The sequence below is a fragment of the Physcomitrium patens genome, chromosome 7 (assembly GCF_059467195.1).
Source record: "Physcomitrium patens ecotype Gransden chromosome 7, ASM5946719v1, whole genome shotgun sequence".
Classification (NCBI taxonomy): Eukaryota; Viridiplantae; Streptophyta; class Bryopsida; order Funariales; family Funariaceae; genus Physcomitrium; species Physcomitrium patens.
In genome coordinates, this window is record NC_143416.1 from 9,065,422 (window position 1) to 9,080,347 (window position 14,926).

At 34.5% G+C, this 14,926-nt stretch overlaps 2 protein-coding genes across 2 annotated transcripts; both read right to left on the bottom strand.

The window, feature by feature from the left end:
• Nucleotides 1-3,615: 3,615 nt before the first annotated feature.
• LOC112284197 (vacuolar protein sorting-associated protein 29) lies at nt 3,616-5,231 on the bottom strand. Its single transcript, XM_024523771.3, has 3 exons — nt 4,682-5,231; nt 4,381-4,518; nt 3,616-4,076 (listed from the first exon to the last, which is right to left on the bottom strand). The coding sequence occupies exons 1-3, from the start codon at nt 4,811-4,813 to the stop codon at nt 3,792-3,794; spliced, it is 555 nt and encodes a 184-aa protein (XP_024379539.1). The 5' UTR covers nt 4,814-5,231; the 3' UTR covers nt 3,616-3,791.
• Nucleotides 5,232-8,625: 3,394 nt separating this feature from the next.
• On the bottom strand, nt 8,626-10,327 carry LOC112284321 (glutathione S-transferase F10). Its single transcript, XM_024524027.3, has 4 exons — nt 10,253-10,327; nt 9,876-10,055; nt 9,684-9,732; nt 8,626-9,489 (listed from the first exon to the last, which is right to left on the bottom strand). Exons 2-4 carry the CDS (start codon nt 10,020-10,022, stop codon nt 8,990-8,992), a joined length of 696 nt encoding a protein of 231 aa, XP_024379795.1. The 5' UTR covers nt 10,023-10,055; nt 10,253-10,327; the 3' UTR covers nt 8,626-8,989.
• Between the last annotated feature and the right edge of the window lie 4,599 nt (nt 10,328-14,926).

A 14,926-nucleotide genomic window follows, 5' to 3' on the forward strand; every position in this document is an offset into this window, starting at 1 on the left:
CCATCCAATATTCCATGTGTCTCTTCTTGAACCATACAAGACAGTGGACATACCAAGAAGAAGACAAGCTCCACCTCCTCCTTGAGAAGTAGACAATAATGAAGAGTTTGAAGTAGAAGAAGTCTTAGATTCAAGGCGGCGCCAAAATAAATTGAAATATCTTATCCATTGGCACAGATATGATATTAGTGAATGCACATGGGAGCCAGTAAAGAATCTTGCAAATGCAACAAAGGCGATGGAGGCTTTTTATGAACGACATCCATCAAAATTAAGATAAAAACCTTCTTTATATAAGAAACAAGATCTAGGCAAGATAACATTCTACTTTCAATCCTTATTTGTAGCTTCTTTGTAGTTGTGACAGTGAGGAGATGGAGTACCAAAAACTAGCGGATTTGACTTAAGAGCCTTTGTTGCTAACTTGCCAGACAAGACATTATGATTGTCACAACCTTCAAGATGACGCAATTGAGATGAAGATCTTCAAGAACGACATGTTCTTCTTCGAATAAATGGCGAGATATAATGCGTTTGATATCACAACCTTGGAAGGGACTCCCGATGTTTGGTGATTTTACTAGAGGTAGGAACAACTCCTGACAGTGTTCCAAATGTTTTTTTTTCAAGGAAGTTATGAAGGCCTCAACAACGATCAAATAACTGAGTGGTCTTTCTACCCTCGTATGGAATATTATCAATGGTTGAGAGGCCTTATTAATCATCTTCGAAGAGAACAAAGATCAGAGTATGTGGCGAATACAATTCGTCGCATCATAGATTTTCTCAACATATGATGACCGCTCCTCGTAGAACTCGTACCTAGAAGGGGGGATAATGTCACGAATATATGCATGTAAGCCAATAATTACATGTATAAATAGATAGAAGTAAGTAAATATAAGTAAAGTAAGTAAAGGTAGGTAAAAATAAGTTAATTCTATAATATTTGCTATAGAAGCTTCCTAAAAGCTTCATAAATGCTACTTTGACTTTATAGGTGTCTTTAATTGACTTTTTGGATTAGAAACGTGGTCAACAAGTTGGCCATGTGCCATATATGTTGTTAGCTTGAAGACCAAGCTAACTATGTAGCCCACACGTAGAAAAACTTGCCTTGTAAGTCAATGCATGTATCCTACAAAGTCAATACATATTGGAGGTCCTATGGAACATCGTCATGTAACCCCTAGTTAGATAGTATATATAAAGACAAGAGTGAAGCCCTCTTCACTCTTGTCAACTCCTTTCTTGCTTCTAGTCTAGTTTCAAGGGTCTCTAATTTTCTTGTCTTTTGGAAATAGCCATTCCAGTTTCTTTTTTAATATACATATTGAGTTATTTCTATTTTATCATCTTTTTTTGAGAAAAGTCTCACTTATTTATTTGTTTTTATTAAGTTCTTGTCCTTGACACAAAGAAGGATGAATATTATTGTAGATGAAGAATCCAACTATAAGTAAAGAATGTTGGAAGTAAGAGTTATCTTATTTTACACTTCTCTTTGGTGCAACCTTGCTAATGCTAAGTGTTGTCTCTTCTAACTTATCTTTCTCCAATAATATAAATGTTTTATCTTGAAATTTGGTTCATAGTTGGTATTTGAATATGTGTGTTTTGGTCTTATAATTTTTAGTTCAAAAGAGCTTTGTATTATATATATATTCATTTATTTATATTATCTTTTTTATACATTGGTTGTATATTTTAGTACTTGGTAGTTATTTTTTTGAGATTATATAAGTGTCTTAGCAAGAATGCCTTCAAATTGTTTTAGTTGTTTTAAGACTTGCAAGTTTGAAGTTGGTTTCTATTCTATTTGGAATTTGTAAGAGTACTTAAGAAAATAAAATATTACATTAAGATGGTATAATTTCAAGTGTTTGTACTAGATTCGAATACATTAAATTAGATATAAATACAAGAAATAAGTCTTTGAATATCTATGTTAAAGTTATGTTAAAAAATCTTAACAGCTATTGATAACATTTATATAATTCATATTTTCTATACTCTATATACATTGTTTAAATTTTATATACTCTAGATACATTGTTTATACTTTTAGTTTTTTCCAATAATTACTTTGTATTCTTCATATTTCACTATGAATACACTATTTTATATTCTTTGTTCTTTTATTGAAAATTTCTTTTTGTATTTGAAGAGTTGGCTATGTTCTTATTACAACTGTATGAGAAGAATGTCTCATGGAATTGGACAAAACTGAACTAGATAATCAAAATTAATGAAAAATATAAAAAACATCATTGGAACAAATCAAGTAGATATCTAAAAATATTGCTTTGACTTCATAATAAATAAAATCATATTTACAAACATAAGTATCATATTGTTTTTTCATAGGATATGTCTTGATATTTTTTTTATCTTACAAATGTTTTGATGTAGAAGAATGTTATTGCATCTGACATCTCATTATTTATACTATATATATGTATAGAGATAAAGATATACTTATTTTTTTGCATGGGCATTATTTTGTTGTCCTTAGTTACCACTATTGCTAATACTCACACATAAGTTGATTGAAATTCTAATTTTAAAAATCCAATTATAAAAATTGTGATATCATAAATTAACAAAGTTCAAATAGAAGATTATTTTTAAAAAAACATAATTGTATTTTATTGAAGCATGCTTATTAAGTGCAAAAATAAATTAATGTATAAATAAAATGATAGGAGGTTAAGAAAATGGTCTCAATTTCATTTGTATTTGAATTGTTATTATATATGTTCAAGTGTCCGTATAATCACTTACAAATAGTAGGCTTGCATCAATTTAGACAACAAACCGCAATGAACTGCCACACCGATTCTTTCAAAAACAAATGTTTCATAACATAACCTACTCATGGCATGAAAATCAACAAAACAGTTGCTGAAAAACTCTGTAACGTGTCCATATGTTTCATCTCAACATTGCTACATCTCTGATTCACTACATCTTAAACCATCCACCTAATTTTGCTATCTTTCTGTCATAAAGTAAAATATAGCAACGTAGTAAAACATCAACCAAAATCAACCATAACCTATTTCCATGTAAATGCCGGCAATGTACCAGTCCTTGCTAAAGCGAAGTGATGAATCTACATGCAGCACAAAGACTGGGGACACGTTCAAAACACGGGAGAGGAAGCCCTAACGAAAGCTGAAACTGGCACAATTTTCAGGTTGAGGTTTTGCTGTAATGCAGCTGAAAGTAGCAAAAGGTGGAAGATGAGACACCATACCTGGGATCAGATCTGAAACGCAGGGTTTAAGGTGAAGACGAAACCCAACTACAGGATCCTTCTCATGACCCATGACTACAGCCCTAACTCTGTGGGTCATGCTTTAGAAAAACTAGAGTCCGTTACCATGTCTCCTACCCATTTTAATGTGTGCTCTGTGGTCTACACGTGGAAATTTCAAAAACCTCACCCATGTGCTTTTTTAAAAAGCAGCTATCAGGTAAAACAATGGGCCATTTCGGTAAAACAGCGGTCCGAACTTCTCTGTGAAGAACTTCACGTTCTGTACACCGCTCAAGACAACGAGATGTGATAGGAAAGAAAAACCAAAGCTTCCATGTTTGGAACAGTGGACATTTGATGAAAGTGCCCCAATTCTTCGGCACATCTTAACTTACTTATATACTGTTTACAGAACGACTGTCCTTATTTTTACACAATGGCATGCGACGTTGTAATCCCCCCAACTAGCACTACACAAATGAAGATGCTCATCAAGAACCCTGAACGAGACCACAATTCACTAGCTCCATCATTGTGGCTTCTTGAAGTCAATCTTGTCAACCTTCACTTCCCCATCAACGAGCTCGTAGACATACACCACAACCCTTAAGCCGTCAATATCCATAAGGACAAAACTAGGGTTCACATCGTATGTGATGCTGCTGTAAGCTCCGGTAGCAGATCCTGGATTTATTATCACTCCTCCTTCGTGCTTGTATGCTTTGAACTGGTGAGTGTGACCAGTGATCAGAATATCAACGTCTAGCTGCCGTTGAAGCATCGCCAATGAATCCAAATCTCCCCATGGCACAACCTGCAGATCATAGAAAAAACACCGAAGATAAAAGAAAAGAAAAGGAAAGGAAGCTAGTATAAATATTAATTTACGTTTAAATAAATAAACTAAAAACATGAACTTCAAAAACAACCAGTATCACGACGGCGAACGACAATAAATGTAACAGACAAAACCCTATTTTCTACGGATCGGACCTGAAAACATTGAACCAGTTGCAACCTGAAATTAACCCTGTGATAGCAGATATACGCATGAATTTCTACTTTGATGTAATGATTATGATGCAAGGGGTATAAGGTAAATGCGAAGAAGACAAGACCTGATGGCCGTGGCAAATGCCGAGCTTAAAAGCGCCGATATTCAGCTGCTTTGTCTCAGGGTAGCGGGTGTCTTCGTCATACTCACCCCGTGTAATTTGAACATCCGAGCACAATGACTTCAAGTAATCATGCACTTCCTGCAATTGCGATTGCCATAATGAGCACCCTAAGACGTGAGCCTCCCCAGCATGTCCCCATTGAACCCTAGATATAATTCCCAAACAAAATGAGCACAGAAATATATGATGCACATTCAACAGGGAGAGCTGTTTATTGCAGCTGCGTAAAGGGCGGGAAAACCTTGATGCAAAGATTGCCAGGGCTGAGGATGTGCTGAATCTTCCCGGGCACTAGCATAGACTTGAACTTAGCAGGCAGATCCGCGGCTCTGTATGGAATGTGGAGGTCACCTAGAGCCAGTACAAGCACCATCTTGAGCGATCGGTAGCTGGCTCCGCAATCAACACAAAACTGCGTCACTTCAACTCTGAAGCACCGCGTGAAATTCGACAGTCATCCAGGAATCATCAAGAACGACGTATTTTTAGCGTCCGTCCACGAATCAATGCACCGATCAATCTGCGACGAATGGAGGACAGAGTCTTGAAACACCGCAATACCCCAACACGGAGCAAATCATTCACTAAAGGCTTATAACAAGATGAGACCAAATTTGCGTCTAGAATGCCTCGTCTCTGAACCAAAATCTGCAACGAGCCCCAAAATCCGCAACGACCTCAAAACGGCCCTAACACTACTCCCTGCGCAGTTTTCCTGAGCACCCAGAGGCCTTGCATGCCACTCTCTGGCTGTGGCGTGCAAAATCCAAGGCAGACCATCAAACTCATCCACAGCAAACCCTAAGAGAAGGGGGTGCCAACTCACCGTGGCTAGAAAAAACACTCCAATTTTCGCGCAGGTTCGGCATCCGAACCTTCTCTCCAAAGGTGGACTGTACGTTCGGACCCGAACCTTGGGGCCGCGAACCCACACCGAACCCCTTCAAAAAATCTTCGTTTCCATTAAGACAAGATGTGAGAACTTTTAGTTGAAGTTTAGGCACGACAGCTGGGCAACCACCAGTATTCATTCAGAATTAAATCAATCATTGAATGTTTTTGAGGAATTGTTAAATTAATCTACCTTTTTGCTAAATTTACCCATCACGTCACTTATGTGGAATTTGGGCCTGTTTAATAGCTGAAAATGATTTTCTTCCAAGTCCTAAAAAACACTCATCTAGTATCATTAGCAGCTTTTAAAGGTCTACAAGTAGAAAACACAGTTGTAAAAAAATGAAATGCATGACAATCACGCCAATTGTCACGTGAAGGGTTGTTTTAGTGAAAGGGCAGATTAATTTAATCATTTTCTATTTTTTTCCTCATTCTTAGAAAATTGAATAAAAAAATTCTTTAAAAAAAATAAACATTTAAAATTTTATACTTTTTGGTTCTATTCACACAAATTTTATTTTTTTGTTTGATTTAAAAAAAAAAAAAAAAAAAAAAAAAAATTAGATCTTTTGAATTAGTTCAACACTATTTAAAATAGGGAATTGTTAACAAATCATTCCTAATTGATATTGTTACACCCTAACTAATATATTGCCACAATTGCAAGGAGGGCAATACCCTCATAGAGATGGTGCTGATTACTCATCAAGGGGCAAGGCTTGGCAAAGGTTTCTAGGGGTAGAGCTCTTAGAAAGAAAATTTGTTGGACTTTGTTTGTAAAACCTAATCTTGAATTGAGGAGGTTCTTTTTTGGAACTACTGCTTGGCATAATGTTTGTACTTGTTCTAGTAATTTGAGAATAGGTAGCTCACAAAATAGAAGGTTTTGAGAATTGGCCTTCCTAGCAAAGTGAGAGAAATACAAAGAGAAATTAAAGAAATGTGAGAGAGACTATTTTAAAGATTAGTGATCCAAAAAAAAAAAAAAAAAAAAAAAAACTCTTCAATTTAATATTACATTTTATAAAAAAAATATCATATATATATATATATATATATTTTTTAAAGAGCTTTGCCCTCCAAAACTCTTACACAATCACTGCCATTTGACTCCATCCATTGATCTGCCAACTGGACCATCATAAGAGGGGGTTGCACCGCCTTGACCCCCCTCAATTGGAGCATGTATTAATTAGGGTATAGCAATATCAATTGAGAATGTAGCATTAACAATTTCCTTAAAATAGCTAATCATTTATATTATGATGAATTATATAGAAATTATTACATAAAAAACCCATGTGTCTTGAGGTGGTCTATAACTCCAACTCCATATTACACGAGTTATTATTTGAAGGAAAATTTTCATATCTATATATATATATATATATATATATTCTTAAAATATCAAAAATACCCTACATTTTTTATAAGAGCAAATGTATCCCTTGTGGTGATACACTATTATATACAAGGGATATATTTGCTATTATTAAGAATGCAAGGATATTGTTGATATTTGAGGAATATATATATATATATATGAAAATGTTCCTTTATTTTTTATGTCATAGATGGTATTCAACATTAGTTATCTCCTTGCTGTTTTTAGGCATGTGCCACCTTAAACTAATAATCAAAACTTCAAAAAATTGCATTATATCAGCTTCATTTTTTAATTATAAATTTAATATTTGATAAATTCTTTGTCTTCTTTCCACATGGCCTCATTATTCCTATTCTTGTTTATGTTTGTATGTAGACAAAAAGAAAATGATGTTCTTTTAATGCTTGTAATTCATATCTATTTTTAAAGACACAATAAAAGTAACAGTGTAAAAATATAGTAAACACCTAATGAATGCAGAACACAAATCATTCTACATAACTTGTATATAAAACTTGGATGTTATACCGCCTTCAATAATTAATTATTAAAGTATCATAATTTATCAATATTCATTACTGATGAGTTAAGACTTTACATTACAAAATGTGCTATATCGCATAATCAAAGAAAATATCTGATTTTACAACTTGTTGAAAAACCATCATTCTTTGTAAACAACAATGACGTTAAAATTTTGGGAGATAAAGGAGATTTGAACCAAAATCAAAAATCAAAAGAAAAAGAGTTGAAAAAGGTGGAGTGAATCGTGGAATCTGGAAGCAATATACTTCTTTATGTGACCTAACATATTACATAAAAATAATTGTTGTGCCGTTTTCTTTTGCTGGGTATTTCATTGCTTTTTGTACAAAAATATACTTGCACATTGAGTAACTTTCATCACTATTTGCTTATTTTTTAAAATCCATTGCGTGCGATGGTGCTAATATGTATCTTGTATCTGTGGAATACGATTTCATGTACAAATAATTAAGAAAAAAAAAAAAATACAAAAAAACAAACAAACAAAAATAAATCAGATACACGGTTAAGAACTTTTTGAGGTCCTGTTAATAAAATTGATAGTAATAATGATGAATAATGTTATATTGATAGTAATATTGATGAATATTCATTAACGAAGACAGTGAAAGTAATAAAAAAAATCCACATATGTTCAAAGATGAGAACCCAGACCAACAACATAAAATTTCTTCAACTATTATTCCACCTCACTAAATAATTTTTGTTTTTGGGTATTTCATTAAGTGATTTCTGAAACATAAATATGTTAACATGTTTTTTTTTTTTCATTATTTAAAATAAAATAACAACTTAATCTTTTAGCATGTGAATTGAACATCTAAATTAATACTACTTTACATTTATTTGAAAGATTTACTGAGTTTTTTCAACTTATCCTTTGACTGTGTAACAGGCTCATAAGTTATGAAGAAATGTTTATGAGAATTAGCCGGAAAAAGCAATCACACATGCGGGATATTTTAGGATATTTGAGGGGTGTATCCCGCACGTGTGATTGCTATTTCATATACACCCCTCAAATATCCTAAAATATGATAGGTTATTTGAGGGGCATACATGTGAAAAATTCCCTTGTTTTAATCATTTGTCTAATGCAGTTGATTCCTTTTAGGTGTGTGCATTCTCTGGAGGCTGGTTCAGGTCTTTGCTTGTTTGGAGTTTAAATTGCTGAGCATTAGTATTTATCAGCAAGCATTGTGTTATTTTGCCTTGAATGCATTTTGGCTGTTGTGTGCCATGACGGTATTTTGAAATCGTGGCAGAAATCTGTGAACTAACCCCAACAATTCCAAATATTTGAGATCCTCAGCGTTGGACCATCCAGGATATTAAATTACCTTGGAATTAAAGTGTTAATCTCGAAATATTAATGCAGATGTATATTGAATTGTGTCGGAAGCAAATCTTAATACTCAGGAATTGGTCGTGAAATTGAGCTATTTCACAGCTCCATCCCGCTACAAAATCTTCAGCCCCAGCTGAAACATTACTCCTATCCACTATGCCTAAACTTAGGGTTCTGTATACATAAAATACTCTTCTTCCTGTCCACCAATCTCACCGAGAATGGGGTTGTCATCTGCTGCAGGTAACTGGTACTGAGTGTTCATACAGCAGCCACTGTTCAAATATACCAACATATATGCGAAATTACGGAATTAAGGACCAGTCACGAGTGATGACCTCCTGTCTGGAACGATCTCTCTTCAACTAATCTCACTGTGGCTTGAAGGACTTTGCAGCCTTTACCCACGACTCCCAGTCCGCACCCGAATTCTTTACGATCTCCTTCCAGGATGGCCGGCTCGTGATTGCTTCCCACCATGCTGCTACCCGCGGCCGTGAGCTCAACAGGCCCGGCATTCCATACTCGTTCAAGATCAAGTAGCTCACCGGCAAATGCACGAGGTCCGCAATGCTTACGAAGTCCCCTGCCAAGTACTGATGCTTCGTTAGATGCGCCTCGTAAGTGTCCATCACTTTCTGAAGCTTCACTTTGGTGTCCTCCACAGTTTGCTGGTTTGTGGGTTTCTTTTGCAACATCGGCGTGAAGATGAGCTCACGCACAAGGACCTGCATATGTGCGCCCCACGTGCCGACCTCAACCTCCATCCACTGCTCCACTAGCGCCCGCTCCGCTTTGGTCGACCCATACAGCTTAGGAGTTCCCTGAGCTTCGTACTTGTCGGCAATGTATCGCATTATTGCGCCAGACTCTGTGCAAACCAACTCGCCATTCATCAGACCCAACACTTGCAAACTAGGTGTCCACCCCGCCAGCTGCTCGCTACCGCTCATGCACCTGGCCCAGCAATCGCTTGCCGTAACTGTTGCCGCAATGCAAACCAACAAACAACCCATACTTGAAAGCAAAGCCAAGCCAAGCAACACACACAGCTACAGCGCGTACCGAACAATTTGAGGTCCTCGTCCTCCAGGAGTGGAACCAGTCCGAATGGCTGCAGGACACGCCCAACCCACGGTGGGTGTGAGTATCTCAGCAGGAATGAATCTGGCAACTACCCGAAAAATAATATGCGATGAATGCGCGAATAATGCTGGCAGAAAACTAGGTTGAAAATAGATAGTAGACGGTACTCACTTGCTTTGCTAAGTACTCGGGTTTCCGGTGCTCTCCATCCTTGACACTGACTCTGACAAGCTCAAAGTCCACTTCCTTCTCCAGCATCACCGCGATCGCCTTGGCAGTGGCGAGGGAATAGTACGTCCCATAAAGCTTGGGGGCCATTGTTCTTCACCTGCACGAAACGAGTTACGAAAGCTGCACCCACAACGCACCGTTGGTCAGCTTCGAGGAGCGCAATGAGAGACACCCAACGACACCCGAAGGAATTCTATGCCACAGTGTATTGGTCAAGCGAAGGAGAAAACTCAAGGAGCACTGTCAGCAGATGTACAGCCAGCAGCAGAACGTGAGTGAAGATGGGTCGGAAGAGAGCAAACGTTGAGCCTTCGCACCTGGAAATGTGCAGCAAGGCTGTTGATTCCACTAGAGTACTTGTCACAGGACAGCGATCGATGCGCTAACGATGTTGGGCAGGGTTGCAATCACCCTTCGCTGCATCACTTTTGTAGAGCTGCAGCCAGCAGACCCATCCACAGAAATTGGGTTGTTACATTCCTGATCAATCCAACTCGGAAGTTTGGTTGATACATTCCTGATTTACGAATATGCTCGACGAAGCTTCCGTCGAGGTTTCTGGCAAGCTAAAATTTCCACTGTCGGCGAATGATCGCTCGAAGCAACCTCAGAAGCCCCGATTCCTCGATGCAAGGAATGGCATTGAGTTGGTTCTTATGTTGGATTTTCTTATTCTGGACCACGTGTGATATGCATCCCTGATTGCAGGATATCCAGAATTTAGGTCTAGTAAACTTTTAGCCAGATTCGCGACGGTGTGCGAGTGACTCGTCCCACTCAATAGTCTTCGTCATAGCGTGTGCTTGTCTCCCTTGGGATCAGCCCTCATCGTGTTTTTTGTGCCGGCGTGCTGTAGGCTTACGTCAATGTCGTCCGGGTGATGCAGCATTTCCTTCTGCAGCAACAGAAGACGGTTTTCTCGATGATGGATGCACCAGATCGCCGAAGATCCGGCGATTGAGCGATCAGCTGAAGCCCTCACACACGATTCGATGAAGAGGCGGCTCTGACTCTGCGGATATGCCGCACAAATTTTCCACCTGGTTTTGGAATTACGTGGATTTGCAGTGTTTTTTTTTTTTTTTTTTTTTTTTTTTTGCAGTGTTTCCCAACTTTCTAGTGACAAATGAAGATTTTTGTGAATATAACTCACCGTCTTGACTTGGTAGTTACAAAATGAAAGTTTTGTAAAAAAAAACTCACAGTCTAGACTTATTAGAATGATGGAAGTTAAACTACTTTTTTGTTTCCTTCGAAATCGTCACCCAAATAGTGACCTTTTCGACTCCATAAGTGTGATCACACATTCATTTTCATTTGTTTTTGTGAAAATGTGTGATTTTAAATTCTAAGGATATTCGAAAATATCATTATTAAACCTGAACGGTCAATTTTTGTTGATAGGTACTCAAATTTCTTTAGTTCAGATTGGGCTTTGAACCTTAAAACTTCATCTTTGAAGAATTTTTAAAAGATTGTTGAAGTGAATGAGAAGATAAGCATTGAGAAGAGTCCAAGTATTAGTAAAGTGTGCAATGAATAGAACATTGGAAGTTTATTTATTTTTTTTGCATTTAATAAATAAATAAAAGTGGAATGATTGTTTTATAAAAAAAAAGTATAATTGCAATGCTTACAAGAGTTTTGCATTACTTAAAGACATATATTTATGCAAAAGAAATAGTTATAGAATACACATAGATATTAAAGAGGATGTTTTAGATTTAGAATTATGGTTATAATGATTACAATAATTTTATTTTTATGGCAATTAGATACAATTTGGAATAGATATTCTAGAAATAAATTTAATATTCTTTGAAGTTGTTTAATAGCACATTGATTTTAGATGAAAAGTATACATTTTTACAAAATTTACTTTGATTAGGTTTTGTTCATTACAAATGAGACAAAATTGGTCACATATCATCAAGGCACCAAAAAGAGATGATATTCATTGTTGTTACAATGCAAGAAATGGCAATGAGTTGGTTGTTTGTTATTTTGAATAATAGATTTTTAACTTGAAATTAAAATTATTTATTATATTTACTAAAAAAACATCTAAAATTATTTGATAAAGTCAAACCACATATAAGAGATTGCAACTTTATTGTCCAAATGTTACTAAAATTAATATTAACTTCACTTTGAATTAAGATCATATTAAGACCAAAAAAATAAAATCAATTGATTTGCTTTTATATTTAAAATAAGTATAAATTTAATTTTAATAATTTTGTATCTTACTATACACATCAAAATTTTATATTAAACAAAGATAAGGTGCAATCTTTATTAATTATATTACATATGCAAAGATATATTACAATCATTTCTAATCCAAACAAAGACAATGTTTACACTTAGAATTATATTTTTTACTTTACTCTTCCAATATCATAAAAAACTTGTTTATTTTCCAAAAATTAATTTTGATTAGATAGATAGATAGATAAACCCAGATCTTCCTTTCTATCTCATGACCTATTTTTGTACATGTTTCTTGTCTCCAATCCCATTCCTTACTTCATTCTAGGCCACTACCTCCACTCTATCTCACTCCCATTCTTGATCCTATCCCAAATAAGTAATATATATATATATATATATATATATAAAACTTGCTTTAAAATAATATTTTATGAATAATTTTTAAATCATTATGACTTACTTTCAATATAAATATAAGTTTTAATCCTAACATTATCAAAATATTTTTTATTACAATATAATTTAAAAAATATATATTTTATTTAATACATCTTACATCTTATATTTGAAATATATATATATATATATATATATATATAAATTCAATCACACTTTTCATGTTATAATATTTTTTATTCTCTTGTAGTGGTTTAAGAAAGATTTTTTTGGTTTAAAAACTAAAGTTTTAAAGAATTGCAAATAAACCTAAGACCCCACCTATTTACCATTAAAGCACTACTTTCACTTAGTTTAATGTTTTTGTGGTATCAGTTATTTAGAATTTATTTTTCTAAAAAAAAAAATATTCTCAATGCATTGTGATAATACAAGTTCAAGTCTCACATTTCTGAATAGAGATTCATGCCTCTATTTTATGACTAAAAAATATTATAATTTTTCATGTTTAGTATTTTTTTTAAAACCACAAATTAAATATTATATTTTAAAATTTTAATTTTATGAATAAAATCATAATTAAGTAAAATTTAAAAATAAAAATCTTTAAATAAATCATTTATTGTTTAGTTTTGCATGCACACATAAAAAATAACAAACTTGCAAAGTATTAACTTCTTATAAAATACTTATTTTATTAGAAAAAATATAATTTATTTAATAATAAATTAATAATAATGATATTTTTCTATTTTATTGGTATTGATTTTAATATGTTACTTAAAGAATTATAATATAATCATTTAATAATTTAAATTATTATATATATATATATATATATAGTTATTTATAATTATAGATGAATAGAATAGAAACAAGGTGGGATTGAGGTGGAATTAATGACATGTTTAAAGACGTGGATGGAGATAGAGAGTGGAGATGGTGGTTGGAACAATGGACATGTATAAATATCAAGGATATGAACCTCAAAGAATTAAAATGTCAATACATTCTTATGTCACTTGAAAAGACTAGAAAATCACTCAAAGATGACATGATATTAAACTAGAATGACTATTACCAAAAAGAAGAAGAATAGAAAGACTTGAAATAAAACTAAAGATTAGAAAGGCTTTGACAAGAGTAAAGAAGGCTTCACTCTTGCTTCTATATATACTCCTAATTAGGAACTATATGGCGATGTCCTATAGGACCTCCAAAATGTCTTGACTTTGCAACATACATATCTTAAATTGCAAAGCAAGTTTTTTATATGTATGCCATATAGTTACCTTGTTCCTTAAGCTACTAATACATGGTTATGTCACGGACATACTCATATAAGCTAGTAATTACATATACAAGTAGGTAAAAGTAATTTAATTCTATAGTATTTAATATGGAAGCTTTTTAGAAGCTTCATAGACGCTGCTTTGACTTCATAGGTGTCTTTAATTGACCTTTTGGATTAGAAACGTGGTCATCAAGTTGGCCATGTGCCACACATGTTGTTAGCTTGAAGATCAAGCTAACTATGTGGCCCACACGTAGAAAAACTTACCTTGTAAGTCAAGGCATGTGTCCTACAAAGTCAACACATATTGGAGGTCCTATAGAACGTTGCCACGTAGCCCCTAGTTAGATAGTATATATAGAGACAAGAGTGAAGCCTTCTTCATTCTTGTCAATTCCTTTCTTGCTTCGAGTCTAGTTTCAAGGGTCTCTAGTTTTCTTGTCTTTTGGCAATAGCTATTCCAATTTCTCTTTCAATATACATACTTGTTTATTTATATTTTGTTACCTTTCTTTGAGTGAAGGCTCACTTGTCTGAATTGCTTTTTCATCAAGTTCTTGTCATTGACAGATTGACAAGAGTACACCTACAATATCACACTTTTGTCTAATCTTGATTAAGAGTGGATTACCCCTTTTTTTTGATAAGATATAAGCATACTAGAAGTTACAGATTACCCTCTTCTAAACTGATACTGTCCTTAGTATTTTCTTTGTTCTCAAGTCCTCTCTTCTATTTGTCTTGAGCGATATTAGACATCTTCTCTTTTCTAAGTGTTATCATGGCAGAACTTGTTGAAATAAAGAATGCAATGGCACAAATGCAAGAGCAATTGAGGGAGGTAATGCTTGCGATGCATCAACTTAATTTACCACTACAAGGACCAACAAGATTGGCAGGAAGTGAAGATATAGAAATGGTTGGAGCTGCTTCAACATCTGCACCAAACCATGTCTTTTCTCCTATATTGGAATGCCCTTCCAGTATTAGACAACCAAGAATTGCCCTATCCGAGAAGTTTGATGGCACCAGATCCAAGTTTTGAGGATTTATCAATCAAGTATAACTTGTGATTGAACTTCAATCC